At 48.5% G+C, this 24,164-nt stretch overlaps 1 protein-coding gene across 11 annotated transcripts in view; it reads left to right on the top strand.

Annotated features, from left to right (window-relative positions):
* Positions 1-21,624, top strand: part of TNRC6C (trinucleotide repeat containing adaptor 6C) — a 130,219-nt gene extending 108,595 nt beyond the window's left edge. For 6 of the 11 annotated variants that reach the window (XM_067714029.1, XM_067714035.1, XM_067714028.1 and 3 more), the window contains 10 exons: positions 1,048-1,131; positions 1,312-1,543; positions 4,744-4,911; positions 6,258-6,449; positions 6,927-7,070; positions 10,794-10,910; positions 12,728-12,922; positions 13,682-13,752; positions 14,267-14,406; positions 18,635-21,624. In XM_067714029.1, coding sequence (XP_067570130.1) covers positions 1,048-1,131; positions 1,312-1,543; positions 4,744-4,911; positions 6,258-6,449; positions 6,927-7,070; positions 10,794-10,910; positions 12,728-12,922; positions 13,682-13,752; positions 14,267-14,406; positions 18,635-18,995 — 1,704 coding nt within the window. In that variant the 3' untranslated portion in view covers positions 18,996-21,624. Of the gene's footprint in view, positions 1-1,047; positions 1,132-1,311; positions 1,544-4,743; positions 4,912-6,257; positions 6,450-6,926; positions 7,071-7,446; positions 9,374-10,793; positions 10,911-12,727; positions 12,923-13,681; positions 13,753-14,266; positions 14,407-18,634 lie in introns of those variants that run through there. The other 5 variants (XM_067714034.1, XM_067714033.1, XM_067714037.1 and 2 more) reach the window with 4 other exon arrangements.
* Positions 21,625-24,164: the final 2,540 nt, after the last annotated feature.

The following is a 24,164-nucleotide window of genomic DNA, read 5'->3' as shown; positions in this document are numbered from 1 at the left end:
AGGAAAACAGCTTTCCACTCCTTGATAACACAGAGGACGGCTGGATTCTGACGGGAGACAGAACTCGTTATCAGTCGTACTGATGTTCTGGAATCCTTTATTTATACATAATTTTTATTGACCTCTGTAGTGTAAAAGATACCAAGAAAATGTTGGATTATGTTTACTCTGCTCTGTTTTAAAAACAATGTACACTGTTTTAACATTTTTTTCCAGAAAACTTGGTAAAATGATATTTCAGTACATCCTAAGGTTAAGTTTTAGAGCCTGTAAGGATTCACTTAAGTGAAGTATTTTATTCCTCTCTAATTTACAGATTAATGAGGCATTTCTAGTAGTATAATCTCTACTTCTACTTGGATTCTATTTCAATAAATCCTCTTGCCCAAAACGTCCCAAAAAAATCCATGTTGTAAAGAAAAAATTTACAGTATTCAGCCAACTTTCAAAACAAATGATCCGGCCTTCTGCCTCATGGTGGGAAGAATCTGACGATCATTCTCGCTGGCTTCGTGGACGGGGTCTGTGTGGCAGAAGTGGCCACGTCTGGACCTCAGGCTCCCTGTGGACCAAGGCCACACGTGGCTCCTGGTAGCTACAAGCCCTTTAACGTGTATTGTTCTGTGGCCGCCGATCACTGCTGTCCTGCCACATGGTCTGAGCCATTCTGGACAACTTGCATCTTTATAAGGGGAAAAAAATTTTTATTTTCTCCTCATTTCTTTTTTATTTTTAGTTTGTATGAATTGAGCAGAAGAATTTTGATCTCTTCATTAACTGAAAAATATTTGCTGACAAACCTCATTACCAGCACTAAATAGGGGTACTGACTGAGTTACTTTGTAAAGTCTGTGCACTAGAAAGGTTTTGGAAAGACATGTCTCCTTTTGAAAAAGCTTCATGCCTCACGCTATGCTTAAACCACAGGATGGTAAGGGAACCGAGAATCTGTGCCTTTTTTTTTTACACTTATGTACAGAAGTGGAACCCTTTGTTGAGGCTTTCTTATAATCTACTGGACGCTTCTCTTTGTGTCTGTGTCCACAGGCGTACCAACGTTTACAGATCCAGCAGCAGATGCTACAGGCCCAGCGGAACGTTTCCGGACCCATGAGACAACAGGAGCAGCAAGTAGGCGCCCCCCGGGTGGCTCAGCGGGTCGCTAGCTGTCACCTCCCCTGGCCTGTTACTTGTCACTGGCTTCTCTCTCGCTCAGCCTCCCGTTTTGAAAGCCTCCGCGTCACCTGGGCTGGGGAGGAGGGCGGCCCCGGCGGCCCTCCCGACCCGCTGACCGCGCGTCCCCGCCCGCAGGTTGCGCGCACAATCACTAACCTGCAGCAGCAGATCCAGCAGCACCAGCGCCAGCTGGCCCAGGCCCTGCTCGTGAAGCCGCCCCCGCCCCCGCCGCCCCTGTCTCTGCACCCCTCTGCAGGCAAATCGGCCCTGGACAGCTTCCCCCCCCACCCCCAGGCCCCCGGCCTCCCCGACCTGCAGACCAAAGAGCAGCAGTCTTCACCCAGCACCTTCGCTCCCTACCCTCTCGGTGAGTCCGGGTCGACGCCGACCGCGTGCGCCTGGCGGGGCTGAAATAGCCGGGCAGAAATGCAGTTCCAGGCAAAACCGGAGCGAGGCTGTCTCAGGTCTCCTTCGTAAGGGAGGGACCCTAGCTGTCTTCGCAGAGCAAGAATTTTGCTGCGCCCATAAGTGCTTTCAGTATAAAATCTTTGAAAGTAGTACCAGAATGATCTCCTCTCCACTGTTGAATCGGCGCTTTGTTCCGTCCCTGGCTCTCTCCAGCCTGAACTGCTGGGAACAGGAAGGGTGTGCAGATTTCCGTGAACCAGGCACTTCTTAAAAAGCCATGGTTGCCCGCACAAGTCCTGTAGTGCAGAGCACGACTGTGTACTCACCCAGACCAACACGCACACCCTCACCCCCAACCGGTAGGGCGCCCGCCCAGCACTTGAAACCTGCAGGCCAGTGGCAGATGTGGTGCCGCCCTCGAGGTCACCAGGAGGGACACAGGTTACGACGTTGAAGACCGTCAGAAGGGCTGTGTCAGGAAAGTGATCGTACGGGGAATACTGTTGACCCATGAACAACACGGGCTGAAACAGCGTGGTCCACTTACCCATGGGTTTTTTCCCGTAAATAACGGTGCTACGTGACCTGCGGTTGGTTGAGTTTGCAGGTACAGAGGACCGGCTGTAAAGTCATACCCGGATTTGTGACCCCTGCGTTGTTCGAGGGTCAGCTCTAATTTGCTCTAAGGATCCAGAAGTGGGTGAAAGCGCCTCAGGCTTGTCAGGCTGACTGTTAGAGTCTGAAGCTACAGGGCAAAGGGAATTAGTTACCTGAGAAATACATATCCAGAGGGTCAAAGGCCAGGTGAGTGACAGCGAATCTCGGCTAACGATGTCCCTTTCTGTGGAATACTACCAGCACCTCTGAGAGCTATGTTCTGATCACATGAGCACTGTCTCCTTGACATGTAACCAGTGTGGTGTGTCTTTAATACAAAACTGACAAATGCTAAACTACAGTTCTTCTGTCCCTTCATGATTGTCCTACCCGTTACTTTCCTCTGTGCTGAAGAAGCAGAATAGTCTAGTAGTTAAGACCTGCCTTAGGAATCAGGCCACCACACTGCCCCCACGACTAAGCTGCCTGGCAGCTCTTTGCCTCAATTTCCCCATCTGTAAAGTGGGAATACTTACCTCATAGGGTTCTTCTAAAGATTTGGTGCACTAGCAGGCAGAGCACTCTGTAATAGCAAGCACTTGGTAGAGTGTTGGCTACTTATGTAAATACTTCTTTTTTAACGATAGTTGTTTTAGAAGAAAATTCAGTTCCATCTATTGTCCTGAAATGTTTAGCTGCAGCTTCCTAGTGTCCTAGTATCCATCTGTCCTCTTAACCTATATTTAGAGGATGTAGTACACTAATCTTTACCCTTAAATGCTTTTTCTTACAAGTGGAAAGATTAGTGCCTTGAATCTTCAAAATTGATGAAAAATACTTCGGATAATATTTTATAATCACATTAAAGTTTAAAAATAAATGTGTTAAAATAGATAGCTAATAAAGTTTAAGAAAGTTAGTTTGTAAAATTGCCTCTCTGGCTGGTTCTCACCCCTTTTCCTCAGCAGCTCTAAGTCCCGTCCGCCTTCCTTCCTGTGCAGCCTCTTCTCCGGATGCTGTCTTGACTCCCGAGCTTGTCGTCTTCCCAGGAAGACCAGGCGTATAAAAACGAAAACCAGCCTTCATAGGCAGTGCAACGTGGTTACTGCAGAGCTTAGGGAAGGGAGAGTGCATGGTCACCCTGCGCGGTGAAAGAAGAATCAGAGCAGGGTTTAAGCGTGGACCTCAAACGAGTAGCGTTCAGTGGAGCAGAGCCAGCCTCGCATGGAAGAAGAGGCCGTCGGTGTCGGCGAGGGCCGGCCAGGCTGGCTGCCAGTGGAGGGAGGAACAGAAAGAAACGAGACGGGGAGGGTGGGGCCCGGCCATGGGGCTTGGGGTGCTCTGGAGGCCAGTCTGAAGCCCGTCCTAACGGTTGTGCCCTCACCTGACTGGGTCTGTGTGGGTGGAGGTGAAGGTAGCCCCCAGTGGTGTCGGACTCCCGTGGGCGTTCGGTTAGGTCTGCACAGTGTGTGTGTGTGAGATTGCCAACATTTAAAAATGGGAAATTTTCAACCAAAAGTGGCTTCTGGCTTCTCTTGAAAATGGCTGCCTTGGGCCTGTGTTCCATTCACTGGTTGCATGGGTAGCACCTGTAGCAGGGCGGGCGCTGTCCCCACCAGGCCCGCATCACCTTCATTTGTGTTGCCTGCTTGGCCCATACGGGCATTTGAGTTTGAAGCTCTTGATTTAAAGTTAAGAACAAAAATGTTCAGTACCTTTGCTCTGTACCAGGACATGTGGTGTGGGAACCGCAGGTTAGAAATGGCCTGGAAACACTGGGTCACACCTGCACTGGTCATTCTGTCCGGCCAAGCAGCCTGCTCAGCTCATGACGGGTGTCCCATCAGCGACTCTTTACTTCAGCCTTTTTGCTATCGTCCCCCTCATCTCTCTCCACTAACCCAGCACAGTGAGGGCGCTTGTCACGTGCCCCAGTGCATGCCTGCTTTTAGCTGTAAGAAATAAACCCAGGATCAGCTCACATTCCAGCCAGGGCAGACGGCAGCACCCACACTTTGAAATAGTTCAAGCCCTTTAAGGGAGTTTGATGTTTAATTCATAAACTCCTTAAGAGCAGCCTTTTGTAAAGTGAGTTCACTAAAGGCAGATTTGGGGTCTCCCCACCAGCTTGTTCTGTCGGTGGGACCTTAGGGTACCGTTTACGTCTCTGAGAGACTGGTTTGGATCTGGTGAGTTTGCACAAGGTGCCCTGAGATCAGAAAAGACTTTCCTAATTGTTTGGACTTGTTCTGTTTTTCTGTGGGCTCTGACTGAGAAGCTTCAGGACCACGTTTGGCACCAAAGCGAGTAAAATGAAGAGAATCATTGGTCTTACTTAATCAAAGACTATTTGTTACCATCGTCCCCCTAATTTAGGAATAAGATTCCTACAGATGTGTGTTACTAAAAAGGCAAAAAGGGGTTTTTTTTCCTCCAGCATTAAAAGTTACATTTAAAATATTTGGCTGTGAATTAAGACTTAGTTTGATTCTCTAGGAGAGCTTTAGAAAGTAAACGTTTAGAGGAAGAGCAGACGTATCCTGATAGCGTTTTTGTTTTTAGCTGGACTGAACCCAAACATGAATGTCAGCAGCATGGACATGACTGGTGGTTTATCAGTGAAGGACCCGTCGCAGTCCCAGTCACGCCTCCCTCAGTGGACACATCCCAACCCCATGGATAACTTACCCGGTGCTGCTTCTCCACTCGACCAGAACCCCAGCAAGCATGGTACGTCTGAGCCAAGGTGCCTGGAGTCTGGTCACTTCTTTCCTACTCGCTGGTTATGCTCGTTTTGTTACTCGTACTGCATTTCCCTTCTAAGAGTTCAGTGCTGAAAGCTGAATAGAAAATATTCCAAGAGAACAAACCAAACCACAACAGGCAGGGATACAGGGAACTAGAGTAGTGGTAACCAGAGGGGAAGGGGTGGATGGAGAGCGAAATGGCGAAAGGGGGTCAACTGCGTGGAGATGGGTATAAACTAAGCTCTTGGTGGTGAGCACCCTGTGGTGTAGACAAAAGTCGAAATGCAGTGTCACACCCGTGAAACTTAGATGTCAGAAACCAGTGTTACCTCAGTAAGTTAAACATATATATTCCACTTCATTACAGAGTGTGTCAGATCCCAGGTAGTCAATGATCAAACCTCTCCAAGCCTCAACGTTCACACCTTAGCTACAAACCAAGAAGTAATTGAAAATGCCCCAGAGCAACGAAGAGTACAGGTCATGGCCGCACACTCATGTATCTGTATCTTCAACCAAAACTTTGTCTAAGAGAAAATTTTTTCCATAAAATGATAAAACACAATAGAAAATCTAATGCCTAGAAAAGAGAAACAGCAGGTGCTAACAACCAGGAAATTCCCTGGTGGTCCGGTGGTTAGGATTTGGCGCTTTCACTGCTGGGGCCAGGGTTCAATCCCTGGCCGGGGAACTAAGATCCCGCAAGCTGCGAGGCACGGCCGGGGGGGGAAAAAAAAAGCTAGTAACCGTAGGAAGTGATCTCACTTGCATTAAATTTAGCTCTTAAATTCCTCGTAGCATAAACAGCAAAGGAAATTAATAGGGTGTATAATTCTCTCTTGATATAAGGCATTCTAAAAAGAAAATTTTTCCTAATGGTTAATTCTAGAAGAAAATCGTCACGTGCTATTTGGGCACTTCTCTTGGCAGGAGAGAGCTCAGTCGCCCAGGGTGGGTGGGGTTAAGGCCTCCGAGTCCACATGCCTGTTTGTCCTTCCATAGTGAGGGCAGCAGACTGGGGAAGGGACACAGGCAGCAACAAGGACAGGAGCTGACCACAGGGACTCACAGGCTGTCCCCAGAGGGCTTCACCGTGGTGTGGGTATGCATTTATCAAGAATTCCAACTTGAACAACTGAAACAGTTCTTAAAGAGTTTGTCTTTCAAGGCCAAGTTTGGGCTAACGGAAATAGTCACTTCCCCCAGAAGATGCTGGCCAAACCGAGTCTGACAGTTCGTGCACCTGTGCAAAGGGCAAGGCCCGGCGCCCAGCACAGGGACTCGGGGTCCCCTGTTCACTCGGCTCTTTGTTCCCTGTCGTCCCCCCAGGTGCTATCCCTGGAGGTCTGAGCATTGGGCCTCCAGCTAAGTCCTCCATCGACGACTCCTATGGCCGGTACGATTTAATCCAGAGCAGTGAGTCACCAGCCAGTCCTCCTGTAGCTGTTCCCCATAGCTGGTCACGTGCCAAATCTGACAGTGATAAAATCTCAAATGGCTCCAGCATCAACTGGCCCCCAGGTAAGAAAGAGTGTGCACGCTTCCCTGTGGCAGCCGATCAGAACACGCCAAGCCTATGGGAACGACTAGGCCCAATAGAAGCCAGGGTCCAAGCTGAGAATCCTGGAAGCCTTAACCCCATAGCTTTGGCTTTTTCATTGGAAATCCATTCATCAGATAAATTGTGGGTGTGGTTGGCATCACAGGGTTTTCTGCAGCCCTCGGTTCAGTGGAAGGAGAGAGGGGAAGGGACGCTGTGTCCCGTCCGGTCAGAGTATGTCTGGGCTGTATCCTCCCGTCTGGACACCATCTTAGTGTCCAGCGTGGTGGCTATAATACTTAGTTTGTTCCAAAGGATTGATGATTTACTAAAGAAAGTCTAAAGTGTGCCTCTTAACTTAATTAGCAGATTATAAACATTTCCATAAGCTATCATGAAGCAACATGAAGGTGCTCTAATACTCATGTGTTGATTTTCATTTGTTTGGAATTTTCCAGAGTTCCATCCTGGAGTTCCCTGGAAAGGACTTCAGAATATAGATCCCGAGAATGACCCCGACGTCACTCCTGGAAGTGTCCCCACCGGGCCTACCATCAATACCACCATACAGGATGTCAACCGCTACCTCCTCAAGAGTGGAGGTGAGGGGGCGCCCCGCCCGTGTCCATGCAGTGGTCTCCGTGCAGGCGCTCCAGGGCAGCGGGAGGGTGTGGGTGGTGAGGCTGGGGCGTGCAAGGCACGTCCGATGGGAACCTTCTCTTGCCGTGTGATGCAACATAGTGCTTACGGGGAAATGGAAATTGATTTGGGTTCAGTGTCTCTGCTGGATTTATTAACACATCGTTTTTTATAAACATTGTGTTATAAAATAACAATATTAACCATCATGCTTTTTAAGAAAAAGGTTTCCACTTGAAATTCTTTGAGCTAGAAGTGAACTGACCCTTTACTCATCCATGTCAGCCAATTTTTCCTTTCCTCAAAGAGTCTGGTAAAAAGCCTCAGATCTTTCCCCAGGACTTGCTTCCTGGCACAAGCTCCCGATGCTGTAAGGTCTGGCACACCCTCTTCAGACTTCAGGATCCAGTCAGAGCAAGTGATGAGCTGAGCTGCAAGGTTACAGAACATAAACAGAGATTTCAAATGCAGTGTCGAGAAGGGCAGTAACTTGCCTTTCCTTAAGGCCTGCAAATGAAGACGCTCTGTAAGTGCCGTTGCTGATGGAGTTTTATCCTCATAATTCTAATAATGGGAAAGAATAGCCAGCTTACCAGAGAGGCTCAGCACTAATAAGGCCACTCGCATATTTCCCAAAACATTAATTTAGGTTTCCTACCTAAATATGGCCTGTGGGGGAGAGGCCCGTTCTTATCAATGGTTCTTTCAAGTGACAGGATTCTGCGTGCCTGTGGTTCGGGTAGAAAGGCGCCATAAACACAGATCACCTTCCCATTTAGTGCCGTGCATTCCTCGTGTCGCGAGGCGGCTGCATCTCAGAGCAGGGACATTGCAGGCCACCCCAAGGTCAGGGACGGATGAGTGGCACGGGGGACGAGAGGCTGTGGGACGTGGAGCCTGTTTGAGGTGGTGGGGACCGGGGGGTGGCACAGCCAGAGGTGAGACTTGGCCGTCGCCCCTCGGCACCCTGCGTGTGGCCGCAGGGTTGAGCCGGGCAGCTGGGTGGGTCAGCGTGTTCGAGGTTGTGGAGGGTGGGTGAGCCATGCCGATCAGGGCAGTAGACGACCTTGGAAAGAGTCGAGGCTGCTCGGCACAGAGCAGAGCTTCCCAACTGGTGCCTGATGGTCAGCCCGTGGTCCCTGGCACCTGGGGCATTGTGGGCCACCTCCGCCTTCGCATGCGTGTGCCGTGATGCGACACAGGCGTCCTGGAGGGGCAGGGGAGTTGCGAGGGCAGAGCTGAGCAGATGAGACGAATGTCAGGGCAGAGGGAAGCTCAGCCTCAGAGATGTTGGCTGAAACGGGACCTCAGCTGTAGGACAGAGAGAGCTCCCTGCAGCCTCACATGGCCCTGTGTGACCTCCTGGGGCTGGAGCCCTGGGACAGCGCCTCCTCCACCCCGTGACCAGGCCTCGCCCCGGAAAGCCCTGGCTCCCCCACCTCCTGGTTTGTTTATCTGAGAGAAGGGGCGGGATGAACGGATCTTTATGTAGAACTTATTTACAAAAGGCACCACAGCCTCAGGGCCAGAAGTAAACTGCAAAGGCCAGACCTCGCTGACCGGCCCTCTCCAGGGCCCACGTGCCGCACCCAACACTCGAGGGCCTTCAGGCGCCCCAGGGGCTGACCTCGCTCAGGGCCCAGCCACAAAAGCCTGTCGTATTTTTGAGTGACCAGCTTGATCTGAAATACAGAGAAGGGACTTCCCTGGTGGCACAGTGGTTAGGAATCCGCCTGCCAATGCAGGGGACACGGGTTCGAGCCCTGGTCCGGGAAGATCCCACATGCCGCGGAGCAGCTAAGCCCGTGCACCACAACTGCTGAGCCTGCGCTCTAGAGCCCGCGAGCCACAACTACTGAGCCCACGCGCCGCAACTACTGAAGCCCACGCGCCTGGAGCCCGTGCTCCGCAACGAGAGAAACCACCGCAATGAGAAGCCCACGCACCACAACGAAGAGTAGCCCCTGCTCGCCACAGCTAGAGAAAGCCTGCGTGCAGCAACGAAGACCCAACGCAGCCAAAAATAAAATAAACAAATAAATAAAATACAGAGAAAAAAATGGAGAAAATGTGCCCTAGAAGGAAAAGAGTGAGAAATGCCACTGGCCTCTTGTTGTTGGCTTATTTATTTTACGTACTTTCATAATGGAATTTTTTTTTTTACTGAGTATACTAGGTGTTGGGTTTTTATTTGCATTTTTGTTTTTATTTATTGTCATTGGTGTTAAGTTCTGATTTGATATTAAAAATTTAAATTAGTCCAGTATTTGTTTGGATGTTATTTATAGTTTTAACCTTTATGAGGTGAATAGCAACCAGAATGGTAAAATGCAGCTGTGCCATCTCCTGACAAATTGATACGAAAAGGAAAATTAACCAGAATTTTATGGGACAGTTTCCACTATTAAACTAAAAATGTCAAAACTAGAACACTGTTAAAATCTAAGTATCCTACTGTTAATTATAAAAGAAATGCCACGTAGGGTTAAATAGTCTATAATTTGGGATCTTGGGTTGATTGCATTTTGTTGGTAGATGGAAGCAGAGGGTTCAGGAACTACGATTAGGTTGCCAGTAAAGCTGACATCTTTCAAAATTGAAGACCTGCAGATTACAAATAAATTTTAATGTTCATCCGCTCTCATGCCATATTCTAAGGAGGTCAGTTACAGCAGAGCAGCTGTAAACAGCTGTGCAGGTTGTAGACTGCACAAGTCTGGGAGGTGCCACACGCCTGGTAGTCCCAGTGAAGGGTACTCCCGACGTTGTTCAGTGCCATCCCAGCTGGGGCCCTGCGTCAGGGGCCCGTGTCTTGTGAGATTCCGTTCACGGTAGTAAACCTGACAGCCAGACTGTTGTGTGCGCCTGTCCCCTCCCCCGGCCAGCTTCCACACTCTGGCCGAGTAACTTGCCAAGTCAGAAGAGCTCTGATCCATCCTGCTTTAACCCACAAGTCACCACGGCTTCATCCTCCCTCTTCCCTGGCTTCCTGCTTTCCTCAGAAAACGGATGGGGTGACATGGAAACAGCACCAGCAGGGGTGCTCCGGGGGCCACACCCCGTCAGCCCCCCTCCCAGGAGCAGGAACAGGGTCCTTAACAGAGGGAACCTCAGTTCTGGGGACACGATAGCTCACAGTGACACAGTTACTAGCACACATTTCTCCTCATTATTCCCGTATTCAAAAGAGAAATACGAATGGGGGAGATGGGATACGTGAGACCTTTCGAGTTAGGAAAAGCGCTGGTCTTTTTATGGCAAAATCTGTGACAGAAAGCTTGGAGTTCTGTTTACAGCTCTGTGGGTCTTGCTGGGGGTGTGAAAAGGTGGAGCTGGCCCTGTGTTTTATTTTTATCTTACTTGGAGGGGAGACCGTGGGGTCCTTCCGAACTTGGACGTGTTGTTGTAAACACTCGGTGGTCGTTCTCTTCCCTCCTGCTGCCTGGTTTCCCGCACCCCGCCCCGGCCTCTCCCAGGGCCCCGGGCCCCCAGAGGCGGCGGTGTGCCCGTGTCTTCCTCTCCTCCCCATGGTCTTGGCCGCATCACGCTCTCATTTTCCACCATTTGCTCAAACGGCAGCCTAGGAGGACATTGGTTCTTGGCTGTTAGGACTCTCAGGCCCAAGCTGAGCGGCTCACCCCGCAGGCCCGTGCTCACCTTTCTTAGTGCCGCGTTTGGTTCTGCAGGGTCCTCCCCACCGTCATCTCAGAGTGCCACACTGCCTTCCTCGAGTGCCTGGCCGCTCGCTGCCTCCGGCTACAGTCGCTCTCTCAGCAGCCTTGTGCCCGCTCCTAGTATTGCAGGTACGCACCTGGCCTCTCGACTTGCAGGTAGCCTTTTCTCTCTTTCCACAAACAAAACGGATGGCCTGGCTTTTCCTGGTGGTCTGTCTGCTCCTCCCTGAGCTGGGAGGCCATGTGGTGTGATGGAGAGCGGGCCTGAGCTTTGCTGAGCAGCCGTGGGGCCTCGGGCACCACTGCTCCCACCCACCCCCCACCCCCGTGGAGTGGGAATGGTGACACCTCCTCCGTGGGCTGTCACGAAGATCCGGGGATTATGTAAACTCCCCAGGGCAGGATGTGACACAGCTGCTTTCCCCTCTCCTCCCTTCCCGCCGTAGCCATGAGACCAGGGGTATAGGAGGCTTAAAGACGTGAAGGCGGCCACCTCTGGGGACCTGCTGTTAACTTGCATTGGCCACCAGGGGCTAGGAGGCCACAGCAGCCCCGTGCTTCACTGCCGTCTCTGGGATCAGTGCAGGGCCTGGGTTGTTCCTCTCTCAGTGTAGACCTTACGAGTCTTTCAAGTTAGAAATTTCTTTTAGGCTGAGAGGAGAATTGAGAATTGTTTGTCATAGTAACTTCAAAGGAATTGTTGTCTGGAAGTTTTAAGACAAGGATAGAGATAATGGACACACACGCAAACAGAATGTGTACAGTACAGGTTTATAAAAAGAGGTGGAACTTAAGTAAAGAGGGTTTATTGTTTATACATTTCTTCAAATATGTTTCTGCATTCCACCAGCCTTTGTTTAAATCCATGTAAGAATGCTGTAGGAATTCCTTTTATACCAGTGCCTAGGGGAGAAAGTCGTTTTGATGTACTTTAGCGTCTTATTTAAAGAGAGAAAAAGAGCTGCTGGATTATGTCTATTCCTTCTAATGTTTATTCCCTCTGATGTTTACAAAGGGGATGCATTAGGCCTTTAGTGCTTCCCAATCATTTGGCTAAAGAGATGGGCAAACAAAACCGTCTTCCCATATCTCAGGCAGTTTTTTATGGCGTTTTGTTTTTTCTGATCAGTGACGCCTTTGCTCAGATTAGCATTTGTTGTTGTGAAGCTGCAGTGGACCCTGGCCGCCAGGGTGGCAGAGGCGCTCCACACGGGGCTTGTGCCGGCGTGGGCGCTGCCCTGCTGCCCAAGGAGCATGGTGACAGCGACCACTCTGCCTGCTGTCCTCGCAGCGCTGGGCCGCTGAAGCAGGCGTGGCAGGTGCCCCGGGCACAGGAGGGGCTGGAGCTGGTGGTCATTACTGGTTTTGGTTTTTCTCCCCAAGAGCCTTAAAGCAGGCTTCCCCCGGCCAAGGTGCCAAGATGCCAGACTGCTCAGCCCTGGGCCACACCCGTTTCTATAGGCATGGGGAGCGAGTCTCAAAGCCGCAAAGATGACGCTGGTCAGCGTGAGCTCAGGCGGGTTATGTCAGAGGGGGCGTTGCTTTGACAGGGGACTGACACCTAAAGAAATGGCGTAAAAAGCTCTTGACCTTGAGTAGTTTGTTATGAGATAAGATGTGTCCCAGCAGAATTTGTTAAGTTTAGCTTTAACACTGAACTACAAAAATGCAGTTTTTCTGGGTGGCAAGCGCGTGTCTGGCACATTTAGCAAATTAAGTATCAGAAATACTGGCAAGATCTATACCGGACACCAGCAGACTGTGTCTCTGGGCAGAAATTCAAGAGAGAGGATGCCTGTGGTCCTCGTGTGGGAGCTTGACTTGGTGCTACATTCCGGTCACGCAGTCCTCTGGAGCCAGAGCGCCTGGTGTGATTCCCTAGGCGCTGCCGTGACTTTCCTTCTCTGTCTCAGGAATGCCTATGCTCCACTTCTCTGCCTTTCCAGGTAAACTGTCAGACATTAAATCGACGTGGTCCTCTGGCCCTGCCTCTCACACACAAGCCTCTCTGTCTCATGAACTGTGGAAGGTGCCCAGAAACACTACTGCACCCACAAGGCCACCTCCAGGGTTAACCAATCCCAAGCCTTCCTCCACCTGGGGAGCCAGTCCCCTCGGCTGGACCAGCTCCTACTCCTCGGGTACGCGTCCGTTCTCGTGTCCAAACGGGGTGGCTGGGACGGGGGTGTCCGTGCCTGCTCCGCTTGTCCTTTAGGGAAGATGCCTATCATTTTGTCCTGCAGCTCCTTTGTAAGGACTCCTGGACACTGGGAGGGCTTAGGAGGGGCCAAGTCGCCCTAGACCCTCGGGAATTATCTGGTCCCAGGCTCTGCTGCCTGTGTTTCAGCATCAGCCCTGGGTGCTCGCACACACAGCTTTGTTCGGAGCCAGGAGGTCCCGGCGGGCGGTCTCGGCACCCACTGAGGGGCCGCACTGGGCCCTTGGAGAGGCCCGATCAACGAGCACGAGGGTCTCGCTTCCCAGTGTGAGCGCACCACCCCATCCTAAGTTGCAGTTCTGGAGGCTTCTCCCGGCCCCCTGCTGAACTGCGGGGACGAGCCGGGTGCACAGGGCATTTAAGAAGCCGAGAGTGAAGCCAGCCCTGCAAGTCTGCTTCATTTTTGTTAGCAAGTGGGATTTTAGAGCATTGATTACAAAGCTGTGGGGGAGGGGGGCAGAGGAGGAGACCAGAACTTCCAGGCAGTTCTCAAGTCTCTGCCACCACACCCGCCTCCCAGGGGTCTGCAGGGACTGTGACTCTGGGTTGGTTTCCGGGGGTTGGGAAAGGCTTGGAGCACAGGTTCGGCCCGTGCTGCGTCCGTGTGGTGAGACGGGAGGGCATCGGGAAGAGCTGTCTGACTCACCGCAGCCTTGTTGACCGGGTTCTTCCCTGGGCACAGGTTCTGCCTGGAGTACTGACACCTCAGGAAGGACAAGCAGCTGGCTCGTTCTCCGCAACCTCACGCCCCAGGTACAGGCACCCGGTGGGGGCATCGCCAGGCCTGAGGGCCTTGTCGGTGACCCGAGGCCTCACTCATGGCCCAGAGGCAGCGCCGGCAGCATGGGTCATTTAACCATGTTGCTGGTGAATTGTTCACCTTTCACTCTTCCGAGGCTGAAAGAGTGTCCCCTTATAAACAGAATTGCTCACCTGCACCCGCTCCAGAACCATTTGGCCTGCGCTCACTTTTCCCAGGGTCGGGGGCCGCGAGGCTCTGTGTGATGTGCTCTGGAGAGAGGGGGTCGGAACCAAAGCAGGGTTTTCTCCTTCTTCTGTTAGCCCAACTCAGAAACTATAACTGAAATGTCCAAGATTTTAAATTACACAGTAAGTTACAAGGTGCAAAAGGTTAATATCATAATCATATAGTAAGCCCTTTCAAGGACAGACATCTTCCCAAGGTACCGTGCACCTGGATTTCATAAACGTGTATAGTGAAGAATCCCCAGGACGCGTGTTACCGCCCCTCTGCTTCCTTAATCAGATCGATGGCTCCACCCTGCGGACGCTGTGCTTGCAGCACGGGCCTCTCATCACATTCCACCTGAACCTAACCCAAGGCAACGCCGTGGTCCGGTACAGCTCCAAGGAGGAAGCCGCCAAGGCCCAGAAGTCCCTGCACATGTATGTCCCTCCCCTGCCCTGCGCAGCCCTGGCTGCAGCCCGGTGGTGCGGGGGCTGGGCGTTGTGGGTGGGTCCTGGGGCCGCAGCCACAGAGCACCGCGGGCGGGCGGGAAGTCCGATGTGGTGTGGACAGGGTCGGCTGCCCCCGGGGCCTCTCTCCTCGGCTTGCACTCAGCTGCCCAGTCCTGTGTCCTCAAGTCTCTCAGCCTGAGTGTGTCTGCGTCCTGACTTCGTCTCCTTCTAAGGACACCAGTCTAAGTGAATTAGGGCCACCCCCCTGACCTCATATTACCTTAATTCCCTCTTTAAAGACCTCTTTCCAAATACAGGCACAGTGCAGTCTTGGGGCTTAGGGCTTTAACATATGAATTTGGGGGGGACACAATTCACCCTGTAATAGGTGTCTTGTGACGTGTCGGTTTCTTCTGCTGCTGAAGTGCCGTGGCTCGGCCTCCCCCGCACCCAGTAGGGAAATGGTCCCCCAAGAGAGCACATGTAGAGCCCAGTGATAGAAGATGCTCTGTCCATAGAAGATGTCTCCAGGCATACGACACATTCAGACCCACTGCTGGGCCTCGTAGTGGTCCCTGCAGCCAACTCCTCTCCCCTGATTAAAGGATGCTTTTGATAAGATGTGTGAGTAGACCTACTCAGCGACATCACTTGGGGTGTGGACCCTAGAAGTTAATCATTCCTATTTTTAGCCCAGGGTATAAAATTGCACTGACCCTAAATGATGCCCAAGTTTAATGGTCCATTCATGCACTTCCTTAAGCATGTGCTCTCTACACCGACACAACATAGCTGCTAGAAGTCTAAGGTGAGAAAAAAAGGTCATAATCTGGCCTTGGAAATAGCTATACTAAAACGTAAACTGCAGGACCATTTCTGGGTGGCCTGTGACATGAAGCCTCCAGCTGCCCTTTTCCCATTGCAAAAAAAAAGGGGGGAACGCCAACGAGGCGAACACAGGAAGACACACAGCTGCTCTGCTCACATGACCCCTGTTCTGCTTTTTTTGTTTGTTTGTTTTGAGTTTTTGTTCTGAGGTGTAACTGACATACGACAGCGTGTCAGTTTAGAGTGTAGCGTTGATTTGACACATGTATATATTGCAACGTGGTTACCGCCGTGGGAGCTAACACCCACATCAGGGCACATGATTATTATTTCCTTTTTGTGGTGAGAACGTTTAAGATCTACTGTCTCAGCAACTTTGAAGTAAAGGATACAGAATTGCTAACTGTAGTCACCGCGCTGTACATGAGCTCCCCAGAACTCACTCATCTTCTAACTGGAAATGTGTACCCTGAGACCAACCTCTCCCCATTTCCCACCCACAGCCCCCGGTAACCACCATTCTACTCCCGAATGTTTCAACAAGTTTGGCTTTTTTAGATTCCGTATATGATTGATATCATGCAGTATTTATCTTTGACTTATCTCACTTAGCATAAGGCCCTCAGGATTAATCCATGTTGTTGCAGGATTTCCTTCTTTCTCATGGCTGAATAATATTCCAGTGTGTCTGTTTGTATCTGTGTGTGTGTGTGTGTGTGTGTGTGTGTGTAAACATCTTCTTTATCCACTGATTTGTTGACAATTAGGTTGTTTCCATATCTTGACTATTTAAGTAATGCTGCAGTAAACATGGGAGTTCAGATATCTATCTCTTCAGTAGCCTATTTTCATTTCCTTTGGATATATACGCAGAAGTGGGCTTGCTGGATCGTATGGTTGTTCTAGTCTGAATTTTTTGAGGAACCTGTATACTTTTTCCACAGTGGCTAACCAATTTACGTTCCCACCAGCAGTGTAGGAGGATTTCCTTTTCTCCAGATCCTCACCAACACTTGTTATTTCTTGTCTTCTTAATGATAGGCGGTCTAACTAGTGTGAGGTGATGCCTCATTGTGGTTTTGACTTGCATTTCCCTGATAATTAGTGATGCTGAGCATCTTTCCATGTGTCTGTTGGCCATTTCTATGTCTTCTTTGGGAAGATGTCTGTTCAGTTCCTTTGCCCATTTTTTAGTCAGATTGTTTGGGGTTTTTTTGTTATTGAGTTATATGAGTTCTCTATATATTTGAGTTACAGGATATTCTCTATATCAGATAGATGGTTTGCAAATACTTTTCCCATTTTATAGGTTGTGTTTTCGTTTTGTTGATGGTTTCCTTTGCTGTGCAGAAGCTTTTTAGTTTGATGTAGTCCCACTTGTTGATTTTTTTCTTTTGTTCCTTGTGCTTTTGCCGTCATATCCAAAATTTTGTTGCAAAGACCAGTGTCAAGGAGTTTTTTCCCTATGTTTGCTTCTAGGAGTTTTATGGTTTCAGGTCTTATGTTTAGTCTTTAGTCCATTTCAAGTTAATTTTTGTGAGTGATGTACGGTAGGGGTCCAGTTTCATTTTTTTGCATGTGGTCGTCCAGTTTTCCCAGCACCATTTATCGAAGGGACTGTCCTTTCCCCATTGAGTATCCTTGGTGCCCTTGTCAAATATTAGTTGACTGTATATGTGGGGATCTATTTCTGGACTCTCTATTCTGTTCCATTGGTCTATGTATCTGTTTTTATGCCAGTACCATACTGTTTTGATTGCTGTAGCTGTGTAGTGTTGTTTGAAATCAGGAAGTTTGATGCGTCCAGCTTTGTTCTTTCTCAGGATTGCTTTGGCTATTTGGGGTCTTTTGTGGTTCCATACACATTTTAGGATTGTTTATACATTTCTATGAAGAATGCCATTGGAATATGATAGGGATTGCATTGAATCTATAGATGGCTTTAGGTTATATGGATATTTTTAAAGTATTTTTAATTCTTTCAATCCATGAATACAGGATGGCTTTCCTTTTGTATCTTCTTCAATTTCTTTCATCAAAGTCTGGTAGTTTCCGTGGTGTAGATCTTTCACTTCCTTGGTTAAATTTATTCCTAAGTATTTTATTGTTTTTGATGCTATTGTGAATTGGATTTTTTCTTTATTTCTTTTTCAGATATTTCATTGTTAGTGTATAGAAAGAAATGCAACTGCTCTCTGGGTGTTGATTTTATATTCTGCAATTTTACTGAATTCTTTGATTACTTCCAACAGATGTTTGATGGAGTCTTTAGGGTTATCTCTATGTAAGATGATGTCATCTGCAAATAAATTTTACTTCTTCCCTTCCAGCTTGGATACTTTTTGTTTCTTTATCTTGCCTGATTGCTCTGGCTAAGACTTCCAATACTATATCAAATAAAAGAGGTGAGAGTGAGCACCCTTGTCTCGCTCCTGACCTTAGAAGAAAAGCTTTCAACCTCTTACCATTGAAAATGATGTTAGCTTTGTGTATATGTATGGTTTTTATTATGTTGAGGCCTGTTCTTTCTGTACCCTATTTGTTGAGGAGTCTTCATCATGAAAGGACATGGTGGGGTTTTTTTGTTTTTTTTTTTTTGAAAGGACATGGTATTTTGTCAAATGCTATTTCTACTCCCGTTAAGATGATCACATGATTTTGATCTTCCATTCTGTTAATGTGGTGTATCCCATTTATTGGTTTACATATGTTGAACCATCACCCCTGCCTGAATCCCAGAGATAAGTCCCACTTAACCGGCGTGTACTTTGTTGAGAATCTTTACTTTTTTGAGAATTTTTACATCTATATTCATTTATATTGGTCTGTGGGTTTTTTGTTTGTTTTTTTTGTGTGTGTTTTTTGGGGTTTTGTTTCTTGTTTTTTGTTTTGTTTGTTTGTTTGTTTGTAGTGTCCTTATCTGGCTTTAGTGTCAGGATAATATTGGCCTTATAAAATGAGTTTGGGAGTGTTCCCTCCTCTTGAGTTTTTTGGAAAAGTTTGAGAAGATTTGATGTTAATTCCCCTTTAAGTGTTTGATAGAATTCATCATTGAAACCATCTGTGGTCCTGGGCTTTTCTGTATTGGGAGTAATCAGCTGATTATTGATTCAACCTCCTTTCTCATTATTGGTCCATTCAGATTTTCTATTGATGATTCAATTTTGGTAAATCGTATGTTTCTAGAAATTTGAACATTTCTTCTAGATTATCCAGTTTGTTGGCACATCCTGTGTATTTCTGTGTTATCAGTTGTAATGTCTCCCTTTCATTTCTGATTTTGTTTGTGTCTTCTTTTTTTCTTGGTTAGTCTAGCTAAAGGTTTGTCAATTCTGTGTATCTTTTCAAAAAACCAGCTCTTATTTTCGTTGCTGTCCTGCTCTTTTAGGTGTGTTCTGGGAAACACTACCATCTTGGCCGAGTTTGCTGGCGAAGAAGAAGTGAACCGTTTCTTAGCCCAAGGCCAAGCACTGCCGCCCACCTCCAGCTGGCAGCCCAGCGCTGGGACCAGCCAGACGCGGCTGGGCGCCTCGGGCAGCTCCCACGGCCTGGTGCGCAGCGACACTGGCCACTGGAACGCCCCGTGCCTGGCAGGCAAAGGGAGCAGCGACCTGCTGTGGGGCGGGGTCCCCCAGTACTCCAGCAGCCTGTGGGGCCCCCCCAGTAGCGACGATGGCAGGGTCATCGGAAGCCCCACCCCGCTGAACACTCTGCTTCCTGGCGACCTTCTCAGTGGGGAGTCCATCTAGCCCAGAGAGGCTGCGTGGGCACCGCAGTCATCAGCACTAGGAAGAAACGCTGACCCTTTCCAGTCCGGGCGTCGCTGAGGACCCCGCTTGACCCGAGCAGCCCGGCAGCCCTTTCAAGTACCTCTGTCCAGTACTGAAGACGAACCTTGGCCGCAGTCCTTGCGAACTGTTCCCAAGACAGTGCGGGCTGCGCTGGGTCAGTGTCATGTGTAATGACAGGATGCTTCTCACAGCTTTTTATTTTGTGTCGTCTTATGTTTGTATGGTGTGTTGTCATTTTGATTTTTTAAGTATAAAAGCTGCTTAGAATAGTTCTATCATGAAGGGCACTTTTCAGATTGTGGGCTGGAAAGGGTTATTTTATCAAGGGGGTGGGGAGGGGAGGGAGGGAGACGAGAAAGCCTATTTAAAACGAGCCTGTGACGATTATGCACATTACCAGAGGCGGACCCCGTAATCAGGGGGAGCTGGCGTCCATCACTGGGACACGGTCCTGGCGGCCCAGACCAGCGAGCCGAGCGGAAGGAGCGGTCTGCGATCTGTTCTCTGTTCCCACGGAGCCGCCTATGCACATTACCCTTGTTTCATTACTTTTTCATGTCATTTTTTTTAATCCCAAAAAATATTTTTTAAAAGTTAAAAAAAATAGACATATCAAACATGCAAATACTTGAATCCAGCAGGCCAATAATGAAATGTGAACACTTTCTAAGTCTAATTCTACACTTCCAGGTTGGCATCAGTACACAGAAACAGGCTCTAGGAAAAATTTCTAAGTTCACAGCCTATGTGTGTGTGTGTGTTGAAACAGAAGCACGTGTGTGTGTGCGTGCGTGTGCGTGCGCACTTTCTGTGTGTGTTAAGTGTGTGAGGGATTTAACTGTGGGTTTTCCCTTTTATTCAGTATGTGCTTTTTTTTTTTTTTGGCGCATTGGTCAAACGTTTGTTATTATTAGCTTCTAACTTTGCACTGAGTGTCCCTGCCCTTCCTTTAGCTAATCCTATACATTAAAGAGAATTCATAGGACAGGGCCGGTGACAATTCATGTGTAAATGTTTACTCAAGGACTCTGTTATTGCGTTTAAAAATTACAGTGTATATCTCTGGAGAAATAATATGTATACCTACCTTTAGCAGCTTTTTATCGTGGACTAATGCAAGAAAATTATTACCAGAGTATTGCACCATTTTTCCATTTGGAATATAAAGTTAAAGAGAAAACAACTCTCGTTGAACTGTGGCCATAGATACTTGTAGAGGTGGATGGTTCCGCGGGAGGAACGGAGACAAGCACTTGGACGTGGGTTGTGACTGCTTTCGGAGGAGCCCGAGGCGCGGGCTCCCACCTGTTTACAGACCTTTTTTTCTCCTTCAGACTTTAAAATAAAAAAATTTTAAAAAGGAATTTAAAAAAAGAAAAGAAAAAAAAAAAGACTTCCGTCGTAAAGAAACCTATTTTCAGAATGCAGATCCGCTACTTCAGAGCTCTGGGATTGAACAGTGTTGTTTTCCCCTCCGGCCACCGTCGTGGACTCTGTCGACTGTCCCCTTCGTCCAGGTGACGAGTTGTGGTCACTGTCTTGCACACGCGGATGCGCTCTCAGGAAAGCCAGGGTTCCCGAGGGGCAGCTCCACACCATTTCATGTATTTTGTAACCCAACTCCTAGCACTGAAGATGTTATTAAAAAACAAACAAAAAATAAAGAAAAAAAAGAAAAAAGAGGAAAAAAAAAAACACAAAGAAGAAAGATACCTAATCTCTAACGTGTAGCAGTTTCGTATGTACCAAATAATGGACTCAAAGGAAATAGATGTTCGAAGAGTGCTTTATATATTAAAAATTGCTTTATGTTTTAAAAATGATCAATGTTTTGATTGTTTTGCAAGAAAGAAAGACAATGGAGTAACATACCCTTGAGTATGTTTAAAAAAATATATGAACATGTGCTCCCTGCCTGCTTGATCAGGAAACTTGTGCATTACATTTTTTTTAATTAGCTTTTTAATGGTTTTATCAAAACAAAACAAACAAAAAAAAAAAAAACAAAAAAAAAGAAAAGAAAAAAAAAGTTCCTGCAAAATTGCAGATCAACAAAAGCTGGTTTTATAGAGGATCATGAACTATGCACAAACTGGTTCAAGACTTTTTTCTCAAGTTCAGTAGTGTATTTAGCTAAACAGACCTTCCTCAGAGTAAGTGCATCTCATTGCCATTACATGCGTTCTGTATATTTGATGTACACGTCCCTGCGTTATGTACACCAAATATACGTGCGCGCGTGCCCGTGTGCACCCAGACATACAGCTTCCCATGCTGCATTTAGCATCGAGTTGTAGAAAACTGATATTTTTAAATTGAGGATGGAAGTAAAGATTCTCTCTGTTTTTGTTTTTTGTTGGGGTGGGTTTGGTTTTTTTCTTTGGACCTTTTATTTTGAATTAAAGATGTCTGTAACTCTGAGATTAAAAGACAAGTTTGTGGCTTTTAATGTTTTTCCTCATAGAATGTGATTGTTGAAGAAAATGCACCGAAAGTTGCTTTCAAAAGTACAACGCTTTGTTGAATCTTAATAAATTGCAATTTTTTTTCTTGGCTGTTCAAATAAATGTGTTTTTTATTTTTCAGAGGCGGATGTCATCCAAATTCACTTTGTATGTGTTGGGAGAGAGAGTTGTCCTACTGTGTGTAAGAAATTCCCTGTGTCGTCTTATGCCGTCCTCAGAGTTCACGTGTATAATCAGATACCCTCCAAGTTTTGGTTGCTTGACTTGTGATCTTATCATTTGTTTTGTGGTTTTGCAGTCCACACTGAAATCTTATTACTAGTCTTCGAGAGGTGCAGTAGAGCCTGGACCCACCCGCTCCGTGTGGGAACCGGTGTCATCTGGGGCAGCCGTGGGACGTGGCCCCAGCTGAGGACCATTGCTCGCTCTCACCCATGACCCAGTTTGGGCATAAGAAATATTCGGAGAGAGGAGAGTAGTGAAGGTCTTTTGGGGCTTCCATGGTGACACGGTGGTTAAGAATCCTCCCGCCAGTGCAGGGGACACGGGTTCGAGCCTTGGTCCGGGAAGGTCCCACATGCCACGGAGCAGCTAAGCCCGTGCGCCACAACTACTGAAGCCCGCGCACCTAGAGCCCGTACAAGAGAAGCCACAACAATGAGAAGCCCGCTCACCACAACGAAGAGTAGCCCCCACTCACTGCAACTAGAGAAAGCCTGCGTGCAGCAAAAAAGACCCAACGCAGACAAAAATAAATAAATAAAAATTTTTTTTTTTAAAAAAAAGGTCTTTTGTTTTTCCTAGACATTCGTTTCGGTAAAGTAGCCTTAGCTAACTTTACAGAGCGTCTTGTACAAGCACAGTTGAAGTGACGGCACTGGGCAAAGCAGCAGCAGCCTTCTCCCCACGGGGTTCAGGCGGCAGTCAGAACACTCGGGTCTGGCTCTCAGGTCCACCCCTGGGTCGCCTGCCATGACCTTAAGTAAGTTCAGCACCAGTGCTCCTGTCACGTCAGGATTGTAAAGACAGCCTCTTGAAAACCAGCCAGAATGTCCTTTGTGACCCCCGCTCAGAGACCAGCAGAGTGAGTGTCTTTTTCTCTCCACTCTTAGGTGCCTCGGCCACGTTTTATCGAGAAGATAGGACCCGGGTTGGCCCCTGCAGGCGAGACGGCGAGCTCCCGGCTCTGACTGGCCTCTTTAGAAAGCGGAGGAGGAAAGCGCAGAAGAGCCGTCATCCGGAGGAGAAGCGAAAGGCTAGAACGAAACTCATGGAACTCAGAATGTGGACAGTGGAATGTACTTGACACCCTACCCTTGTACGCACCTGGAGGCACCGACCCTGCCGGAGCTGTGAGCAGCCCTTCTGCAAGTGTTCGTTCAGTGCCCGTGAGTCCAGCATCGCTACAGGGAGCGAGCCGGCCCCATGCCTGCTCCTAGGAGAACAAGCCCAGTGCCTCCAGGTTGAGGCGGGCTTCATGGAGGAGGAGGCACTTTCCTCCCAGGCCCAGGGGAAGTAGGGAACAGGTGGGGAACACAGGGTAAGCCAACCGACGGCCTCATGGCCTGGAGTGGAGGTGGCTCCTGGTACCCACAGGTGAAAAGGAGGCTCGGTGTCTGGGATCAAGAGAAAAATCAAGGCTCAGAGCTGCACTTTTTAAAAAAATCATTGTGGCGATACCGTGGGAGAAGGCAAAGAAAGAAGGCAGGGTGCTCAGTGGGTAGAAGCTTGATGTGAGAAGGGACTGTTGAATGGAGAGGAGAGGCCAGGAGAGAGCCATCTTGGCCAGCACTGATTCTAACTGCATAAACGACAAGATCCGAGGAGCTGAGTTGCTGAGCACGCGTTCACTCAGGAAGGCATTTCGAGAAGATTCTTTTCAGGAATAGAACATATGGGGTGGATCAAGGAGAAACCATGTAAGAGTCGTGGTGGAAACATGTAGTTAACTTACTAGCTTTACACATCAGTTTTCACAGCTTAGCTTGTGTGGGACCGTCCCCTGAATGGCAGACCGTGTGGCAGGCCTGGCCCCGGAGCCTGCATCCCCAGTCATCGTGAAAACCAGAAGCACATTTCCAAATGCTCCCTAAGTGCGCAGAAGCCTCAGGCTTAAGTGACATTTCGCTGGTTCTCCACCCTGGCTGCGTGTTAGAATTATCCAGAAAGTTTTATAAATCCCAGTGCCAGGGCACATCTCAAGAGTTTTTACATCTCCCCAGTTGGTTCCACTGAGCAGCCAGGGCAGAGGCGGTGTCAGAGGGAGCCTGTCAGGCTGAGACTGTCGGCCGCCTACCCACTGGAATAGCCATTTCCAAGAGTTCAGTGCGTCTCATTTGGCAGTCATAGCTAGCTTTTTTCTTTTCTTTTTTTTTTTTTTTAGCAAAACTGCTATGTGCCAGGCAGGGTGCTAAGCACTGTGTAGAACTGTATGTTGTTTCAACAGCCCCATGAGGTGAGGACTGAGACTGGGAGAGGTTACAGAATGTGCCCGAGGCCATGAGCTGATGAGGGTCAAATCCAGGCCCATCTGACTCCACAGCCATCGCTCGCTGGGTCAGCCCCACACAGGATCCACCACGGAATATTCCAGCTGGAGGACCTTGAGGCCACGTGTGTATCAGAAACAGCTTTGATGGGCGACAGGTGTGCCTGTAAAGAG

This window comes from Pseudorca crassidens, chromosome 19, assembly GCF_039906515.1.
Source record: "Pseudorca crassidens isolate mPseCra1 chromosome 19, mPseCra1.hap1, whole genome shotgun sequence".
NCBI classification, from domain to species: Eukaryota; Metazoa; Chordata; class Mammalia; order Artiodactyla; family Delphinidae; genus Pseudorca; species Pseudorca crassidens.
The sequence above is the reverse complement of the archived record's forward strand: the minus strand, read 5'-3'. Positions and strand labels throughout refer to the sequence as shown.